This window comes from Lepidochelys kempii, chromosome 5, assembly GCF_965140285.1.
Source record: "Lepidochelys kempii isolate rLepKem1 chromosome 5, rLepKem1.hap1, whole genome shotgun sequence".
Classification (NCBI taxonomy): Eukaryota; Metazoa; Chordata; order Testudines; family Cheloniidae; genus Lepidochelys; species Lepidochelys kempii.
The window spans coordinates 109,916,343-109,925,718 of record NC_136384.1 but is presented as its reverse complement, the minus strand read 5'-3'; the positions used below and the strand labels follow the sequence as shown (position 1 = coordinate 109,925,718).

The window sequence follows — 9,376 nt, the reverse complement described above, 5'->3', positions numbered from 1 at the left end:
AAGCTCCGCCTCCCTACCTACGAGCAGCAGCAGCCGCCGCGGGAGGAGCGCACCATTTCTCGGCCGCGGGGAGGGGGCGGTAGGTGCGTTAGCGTCCCCCAGCCCCCGCTGCCTCGCTTGTCGGGGTCCGTTCCCAAGAGGGGTGGTTGGGCTCTCGCTTCCCCCGTCTCTCCTCTCACACGGGTGGGGTTGAACCAATTCTGTCGTTTCTCCCCCATCCCGAGATTGAGGACTCCGCGTCCCCTCCTGTCCGTGTCAGTTGGTGTGGGCCGGGGTAGCGGGAGGCAGCGCGGCGGTCGCTGTAGGCTGGAGGAAGCGGGCTGCGGGGCCGCGCCAGGTAAGAGGGCGGGAGCGGCCGTTTCGCGCGCCCCCCCCCCCCCCCCGAGCGGCTGGTGAGATAGAGGCGGATTTTCTGCCGCGCGCGCGGGGCCTGGGACTGGCGGGGGAGCAGCGCTGGCCTGGGGCAGCCGGAGAGGGGGGGGTGTCGAGGGGAGGGCTGCGCGGAGGGGAGCGGGGAGGCGAAGTCGGGGAGGGGGCGCTGCGCAGGGGAAGGGGCTTGCGCGCGAGGGCGGGGGGGGGAAATGCGCGCTTGGGAAGGTGGGCTGCGCGCGAGGGCGGGGGGGGGGAAATGCGCGCTTGGGAAGGTGGGCTGCGCGCGAGGGCGGGGGGGGGAAATGCGCGCTTGGGAAGGTGGGCTGCGCGCGAGGGCGGGGGGGGAAATGCGCGCTTGGGAAGGTGGGCTGCGCGCGAGGGCGGGGGGGGGAAATGCGCGCTTGGGAAGGTGGGCTGCGCGCGAGGGCGGGGGGGGGAAATGCGCGCTTGGGAAGGTGGGCTGCGCGCGAGGGCGGGGGGGGGAAATGCGCGCTTGGGAAGGTGGGCTGCGCGCGAGGGCGGGGGGGGGGAAATGCGCGCTTGGGAAGGTGGGCTGCGCGCGAGGGCGGGGGGGGGGAAATGCGCGCTTGGGAAGGTGGGCTGCGCGCGAGGGCGGGGGGGGGGGGAAAATGCGCGCTTGGGAAGGGAGGGGGCTCTGAGCGCCCCGGGGAGGGGGCAGCCGGGCGGTGGGGGGGAGTGGGGTGGTTTGGCAGGCAGGTCCCTCTAAGCACCCCCGCCGGGCAGCGGGACTGCCCTGAGGGGAGGCAGAGCTCCCTTGACTCGCCGTGTCCACCTCCGCAGCGGGATCTCAGCCGGCGGGGAGCGCCCGTGCCATTCGCCTCAGCCACAGCCGCCACATTTGTCCGAAAACATGAGCCGAGATTTCAAACCGGGAGACTTGATCTTTGCCAAGATGAAAGGTTACCCCCATTGGCCGGCCAGGGTAAGCCCCCCCCCCGCCGCCCCCCCCCCCCATTGCTGCCGCCTCCTCCGCTCACCTGCGCTTTCTCCTGCTGCATTTCCCTGCCTGTCCCTCCATCCTCAGTCCAGTCTATCGCTCCATGGCAGATAAACGTTCGTTCATAGCAGACTGTCTCTTTGGGTGGTGCAGTTTTTGTTTCCCATCTTAAGGGGTGCGTATCTGTAGATGTATAGCACATGAGCAGGTTTCCCTCGTGCAGGGGTGGGCCTGGTGGTGCTGCTGGAAGTAACCCACACACTGTGTTTTACTCTTTGTTTTTTAAGCCTCTCTGCTTGTGACACACACACTGAAATGGCAGCATTTTCATCAGCTCTCATTGGTTTCTCTAGCTTTCTGTGACTTTTTGCCAAAGTCCAATGGGAGATTTTCTGTGATACACCAATTTTGAAATATAGTTTACTGAAAGCAGGTGTTGAAGCAGCAAAAATCTCTCAGTGAACTTCCTACAGCGTCACATTCAGTCACCTAAAACTTTTTCTACATAGCATTTTTTTGGGGGGTGGAAAGAGTGCAGATATTTACAGATAAAACAAAGTATTCCATTTTTTTACCATTTTAGCGTGATCAAGTGGCACTGCATTGTATTAAGTAGGTGACCCTCAAGTTAGATGTTAGTAATGAGGACTATAGTATGGTAGTGTAACAAGTTGTGGGAGTATTCAAGGGTGTGGACAACACAAAGTACTCTTCCCAAATACCTGGGGCCTTATTTGACAAAACATTATTGCTGTGAAGGTATGCGTCCTGCTCTGAAACCTGCAGGAGCAACAGTACCACTAAGTATTCTGTTCATTTTTGAACAGTAAGCCAATCTGCTTTCTCCACCAGCCTTAATAGAAGCCTTTAAAGTGTTGGAAGTTTCAGAGACTGGTGTACTTCAATTGGTGGTTTTGAGATTACAGATGAAAGATTAGTGTATAATTTATATTAATGCAGTACTGGATTAAGAATTGTAAAATATTTTTAGTGTCCTATCTATTTCTTAAATGTAATGCGTTGTGCCAGTGCAGGTAATCAGTTCGACAGGGTGAGAAGCATTGCTGTGGTTGTGGAAGAGGTGGCAGTTGGAGGAGCAGATACCGTGTCTAAGGGAGCCAATACTGCTTCTAACCAGTACTTTTTTTTTTAAGCAAACATTAGTTTTGAGGTATATTGACCTTTATTGGACTTTTTTTGTTACATTAGGCAGTGGTTCTCAAACTTTTTTTTTTTTTGCGGACCACTTGAAAATTCCTAAGTGGACCACTTAATGATCTTTCCAAATGTTGTTTGTAGCGTTAGCTAACTATTGTAAAGCGCTTTGGATAAAAGCGTGATATAAAAGCGTGGACCACCTGATTGTATTTTTCAGATTTAATGACATTTTAAAATGTCCCCCCACATTGTTTTTGGTTGTTACTAAATATTTTAATTATCATAATGTAATTTTTTTCCCTTAGGTGGATGAAGTTCCTGATGGAGCAGTGAAACCTCCTACAAATAAAATGCCTATTTTCTTTTTTGGAACACATGAGACGTAAGTTTTTTAGACTAAAGAGCACGTCATTTTCATTGCAGAATATCTTAAAAGTAATTTCACAGCCTACCTGTATGGGAGGCATTCACAAATAATATTCAGAAATAGGCAAACTTTTCCTCACCTAAACTTTATCAGAAAGATAGGCAGCTTAAAAGAAGGCTGCTTGGTCTTCACATCTACCATGAAATACTGAGGGGAGCTCTCGACTGTAACCATTCCATGAGATGTCAGGGAGCTCTTTTCCTAGTCAATAAAAACAAAGGGTTATTATGACTAGACTGCCCCCTATTCTGTTTTGTTTTCACTATAGCAGGGGTTCTCAAACTTCATTGCAATGTGACCCGCCCTTCTGAAAACAAAAATAACAACAGGACACCAGGAGGGGTAACTGAAGCTTGAGCCCACGCAAGCCCCGTCTCCCCAGGCGGGAGGGCCAAAGTCAAAGTCCAAGGGCTTCAGCCCCAAGCAGGGGACCTGTAACCTGAGTCCTGTTGCCCAGGGCTGAGGCCCGTGGGCTTTGGCCCCGGGTCCCAGCAAGTTTAAGCCAGACCAGCCCCAGCGTCCCCATTAAAATGGGGTTGTGACCCACTTTGGGATCCCGACCCAAAGTTTGAGAACCGCTGAACTATAGTACTAATTTTGGCCTTGAGCATCGTCTTTTATTTTGTTCTCAAAGAAAAGAAAAGAAAGTTGTAGTTATTAAATTATAGGATCTACATAAACAAAAATGGCAGCAATCCCCACTGACTAGGTTTCCACTTTATACTAATTTAAAAAAAAAAGAACTGTTGTGTGCACATTTGGTTCATGTTGTCCAATTCCTATCACTATCCTATCCTCCCTCACAGATCTCTGCAGGATCAGGTTTGTTTACACTTATTGTATCTTGTCTTAAATTTGATTAAAAGCTCTTCAGGGAAGGGACCAGGTCTTCCTATGTGTGTGAGCTAAGTTCTATACAATGGAGCTCAACCTTTTTTGGTTTGTTTTGGCACTACAGCAATATGAATAAGAATACCACCTGTCTGTTCCTTCCCTCACTGATTAAATGCCATTCTTGATTCCACCACTTGCTGCTTTTTATTAGTATTCCAGAATGCACCTGCATATTGATTTTTAGGGGCATGTAGAGCAGTAAGAAATCTACATGAGCCCACATAAATAACATTCAAAGATCTTGGGCAAAATTTTCAAAAGCTCAAGTTCCATCTTCCAATATGATTTAGGCTCCTAACTTAGATGCTTTTTTAAAAAGTTACTGCTACAGAATTAAAATATGGTCAACCCTATGTTTGGTAGTGTGGTAAATTCACTGTTACATTATTACAGATTTCTCATAGGCTCTCATACCTTACAGTGTTGCAATGTGCAATATGTTTCCCCGCTCCCCAGCATTTCTCTCCTTCTAACCTTTATTCCTAACCCAGAGTTCTTCATTCCTACTCCTGAACATTTCATTAGCGGCAAGTGCAGAGGGCATTGAATAACCATCAGAAAGAGTAGATCCACCAGTATGGGAGTATACTAATTATGGGGCATGTCAAACAAAAATTAGATTTGAGCTATGTAATCTATACAGCAGTAGGTGGAAAATCAGTGGTTCATCATATAATAGTTGGAGCTAACAATTTTCTGTACATTTTCAATTAAATAATTTTATACACTTTGGCCTTGATTCTGCAGCATGCTGACCCCTGTGCCTATGAAGAACTCCACAAGATACACCTTCACAGTTTTCACAGGACTGCACTAATGTAATATATTGCTCTACATTTTATAAAACTGAAGGCAGTCCACTGCTTTGAAGTTCAAGTCCCCTGCTTTCCAGGCCATCAAGCATTAGCTTTGTCATGCAAAACAATCTTTCTGGAATACATAAGGAGTGATGGTTTCCTGGCTCCAAAGCGCTCTTGTGCATTTCTCTCTGGCCAGGATTGGGGAAGAACCACCACACAAAACCAGAAAAAAACCTCAAACAATTATTTCCTAACTTTTATGTAACATAGTAGTGGTTTGCAGTTTACTAACCATTAGTATGAATTTGCATGATAAATTTCATGCAACTCTAGGTTTGAGTGTCTCCTGGTTTGCAGTGAATGGGAAGTGATCGTTGTTAATCTTCTCATCTTTGGATTCCTTCCCGTATAGCAATCCAGTGTAGTACCTTTAGAAGCAAAATAATAAGAAACATATTGATATTCTTAGTTTTTGTTTTGTCCATCTTTGCTGGTGGAAATTTGTTAATATTTTTTTGTTATATTAGTCCAAAAAAACAGATTTTTTGTGTGTGTGTGTGATTAGTCATAGACAAAAGTTTCTGACTTTAAGAAATTCCATAAAATTAACACTTGAAACTTTTTGTGGACCGCATATGTACAGTTGGAGTAGGAAATATATACAGTGGAGTCGCATCTTACGTGGAGGTTAGGTTCTAAAGTCAGCGCGTAAGGCGAAAATCACGTATAGTCAAAATTACCCTTGAAAATCCCTTAAATCGCCCATAAAGTACAGTATACTGTACATGGTTTTGTGTATACAACCCTGTACAGTAATATGTATAATGTATACAGTAATGTAGAGTATATAATAAAGAGTACATAGGCAAAATATGATTTTACAGTACTGTATTTTTAATTACAGGGGGGTATTTACAGGGGGTCGTCAGGGCTTGATGTCAATCCGGGAGACGGAGGCGATGGAGAGCTTGGGTGATGGAGAGTGAGTTCAACTCGAGTTCAACTGGTTCAACTCGAGAATTTGATTGCGTAGGCTCATCTGCTGCTGGTTGTTTTTCCGTGAAAAACATGGTGATCGACAGCTATCGCTGTTGTCTCTTGAGCTGCTCAAACATTTCTTGATATGGTCTCAAATAGTCCGTAATACTACATGTGATTTTGAGGCTTTGTTCCATAGAGGGATCGTATTCAGAAATTAAATAATTCAAGTGTTTCGCTGCTTGGAACACTTCAGCAAATTTATGAAGATTCCAACTTGCTGGCTCTTCCTGTTCGTCATTATCATCTTCGTCTTCTGTAGACAATTTTATCAGTTCCTCTAACTCTTCGTTAGTGAATGTTTCTCTGTGGCTGTCAATTAATTCTTCAGTTTCTTCCTCAAGGATGTCGATGAAGCTGTCACCACCCACTTGGCCGGCCACCTGAACAATGCGTCTCACTTCTTTGTCAGTGGTCAGGAAACCCTTAAAATCATTCACACATTCTTCCCATAGGTCTCACCAACATGCATTGACTGTTTCAGGCTTGATTGCATCCGTTGCCTGTTTAATATACGTGATACAATTGGCAATGTTGAAGGACTTCCAACACTCCATCACATTAAGATTGGGATCACCATCTATAGTGCTACATATCCGTGAGAACGTAAGCCTCGTGTACGTGGCCTTGAAACTGCCTTGGTTGAGAGGATGGAGGTGGTATTGGGGGGGAGAAAGATGACTTCAACGTCATTATGTGCAAACTGGAGTGCCACAGGGTGGCCAGGAGCATTGTCTACGATCAGCAACGCTGCAAAGTCAAGTCCTTTCTCTTCAAGGTACCATTTGACCTCCAGAATGAAAAACTTGTGGAACCAATCCAGAAATAATGCTGCCGTCACCCAAACCTTTTTATTTGATTGCCAGAACACAGGCAGGAGATTTTTGTTCTTGCCTTTTAGAGCACGGGGATTTGCAGTCCTGTAGAGCAAGCCCGGCTTTATTAAATACGCAGCTGCATTACCGCAAAACAACAGTCACACGGTCTTTAGCTGCTTTGAAGCCAGGGGCTTGTCTTTCTGGTTTCAAAGTGTAAGTGCGGTTGGGCATTTTTTTCCAGAAGAGCCCAGTCTCTTCAGCATTAAAAACTTGTTCCGGAAGATCGCCCTTTTCTTCTATGATTTTCTTTAATTGTTCGGGGTAGGCTTTTGCTGCCTGTTCATTGGCAGATGCAGCTTCACCAGTAGTCTGCACGTTTTTGAGGTTAAAGGGGTTCCTAAAACTATTAAGCCCACCTTGGCTGGCTTTGAATTCCTCCTCATCAGGAGGCAGTCCCTCTTCAGCAGGAGGTTTGAACAACGCATAAGAGCCTTTTCTCACAACGTGTAGCCATAGATAAGTACACGTTTGCAGATCATGTCTTCCAGCCATAAGTTTAATGCCTTTTCAGTCTGCACTAAAGTCTTATCACGCACCTGGCTTGTCACCTTAGCAGTTACTGGAGCACTTGATGCCACGGCTTGACGAATTTCTCTCTCTTGAATCTTGATGGCACGGATGCTAGATTCGTTGCAGCCATATTTACGCACCATTTTGGAGACTAACATACCATCTCTCAATAAGTCCAACACATCCAATTTTTCCTCCAGCATTGGAACAGATCACTGTTTCTTCGGTTGAGCACCAGATGAAGTAGTTGGCTTGCGTTTAGGAACCATGTATGAAAAATACGTACAGTATCTTTAAACACTAGAATCACACTCAGCGCGGCGAGTTGCTCACACTATGAGAGGCACTGAGGGAACAGCAGATTTACGTCTCCCATCTCACGCTCACTCCAGGGCATACACTCGTTGAGTGGAATGGTGGGCGGAATAGCCTGCACTATTTACAGGTATCTTGTCACTTTTCTTGCCGAGCGTGTGTAGTTGAATTTGCATAAGTTAAATGCGCGTATGATGTGCCCACGGTTGGAATACTGTGTCCAGTTCTGGTGCCCATGATTCAGAGAGGATGCTGATAAATTGGAGGGATTCAGAGAAAAGCTATGAGAATAATTTAAAGGATTAGAAAATGTGCCTTATCGTGATTGAGCTCCTTGACTGTATCTACTTTGGTTTAATAAAGAGATGGTTAAGGGGTGACTTGATTAATCTATAAGTATCTACATTGGGGAAAATATTTAATAATGGCTCTTCAGTCTACCAGAGAAAGGTATAATGATCCAATGGCTAGAAGTTGAAACTAGACAAATTCAGGTTGGAAATAAGGTGTAAATTTTTAACAGAATAATTAACCATTGGAACAATTTACAAGGATCGTGTTGGATTCTCCATCACTTCCAATTTTTAAATCAAGATTGGATATTCTAAAAGATATGCTGTAGGAATTACTTTGAAGTTCTATGGTCTGTGTTGAACAAGCAGTCAGACTAGATGATCACAGTTGTCCCTTCTGGCTTTGGAATCTATGAATGTAAAAGTCGCCTAAATGATCTGTAACTCTTCTCCTTTTGTTTCCTACATGAATAGGACATCCATGTCAAAGAGATCTTGTTATAGATGGTGGAAAAGAGAGAAAGTGGAGCTTATTGGAATTTATGTATTGAACCTTGGCATGAACCACTGCTTCATAAAACAAGGCGATACCTTTTTTTTTTTTTTTTTAATGATTTGGTCTTGGGCTTATACTTTGAACTGAGCTGATTGCAGGCACAGGTTTGAACATGAGAAAATACCACTGAGTTCTCAAATTGTGCAATTATCAACAAATGCATTGGCACGATGAAATTCTAACATGGAAACATAGGAATACAAGGAGACATTTACTGTGTCTTAGTGTTCTGCAATGTCAAATGAAAACTAGTATTGAGTATTTATTTTTAAATCTTGTTCTCCCAGGTACTGCATAGAAAAAGGAACACTGTAGATACTATGATTTTGATATAACGGGAAAGGTGCTAAAAGGAAAAGGAGATGTAGTTGTGCATCTGAAGCACTAATAATGCCCTTTATATTTGATGTCTACCTCTGAAGAGGCCACTTCTAATGCCCTTTGTATTTGCTGGTTAACTCCGAGGGGGCCAGTTCTTAGAGATGACAAAAAGCTACATGACTGAAAAAATATTTTAAAACAACAAATACTGAGAGGTAGATAGTGAGGAAATACTGATTTGTTTTGGTCTCACTTTAATTTTTTTGCTGGAAAGAAGCAGTTCAACATTCAGCTGCTGACTAAGGAAATCACTATTGGCTCTGGTAAAATCTGAGTAAGTATTTCTGGACATAGTAGAAAAGTTTACTGACTGGACGGAATATGAGTACATCAGTTAACTTGTATCTTTTTATAGCCCCGTACTCTGACTTGTCTGAGCTACTATCATTTAAAAGTAAAAAAGCTTTTCATCCTTCTTAAAAGCATAATGATCTTGCAACCTTGTTTTTCATTTTGATTTTCCTAGATAAGCTTCCTGTTCTGCAGATGTATTATGCACTAAAGGCAGAGGTGTTGAGAACATACTTTCTTTACGCATTTTAAGTTAGCACAAATTAAAATCTCTTTCTTTGCCTGTATGTACTGAAAGAGGGTTATACTAGTGCAAAATGCACACACAGTGGAAATTATATATGGACTGTCTGTGTAATATAATTAAGACAACTACAACAGAATACACTGAAAGCAGTATGTGTATCTTATATATCATGAGTCTTTAATTACATTTTTTTTTACAGCAGAAACTTCTTGTTGCAAGATAGTTTCTTTAGCCTGAAGCCATAATCTCCTGTACTAT

The 9,376-nt window shown here is 44.4% G+C and overlaps 1 protein-coding gene across 10 annotated transcripts in view; it reads left to right on the top strand.

Moving 5' to 3' along the window:
• Positions 1–237: 237 nt before the first annotated feature.
• The window catches only part of PSIP1 (PC4 and SRSF1 interacting protein 1), a 65,601-nt gene continuing 56,462 nt past the window's right edge, over positions 238–9,376 (top strand). For 8 of the 10 annotated variants that reach the window (XM_073345460.2, XM_073345455.2, XM_073345457.2 and 5 more), the window contains exons 1-3: positions 238–337; positions 1,174–1,315; positions 2,794–2,870. In XM_073345460.2, coding sequence (XP_073201561.2) covers positions 1,244–1,315; positions 2,794–2,870 — 149 coding nt within the window. In that variant the 5' untranslated portion in view covers positions 238–337; positions 1,174–1,243. Of the gene's footprint in view, positions 393–1,081; positions 1,316–2,793; positions 2,871–9,376 lie in introns of those variants that run through there. The other 2 variants (XM_073345452.2, XM_073345453.2) reach the window with 2 other exon arrangements.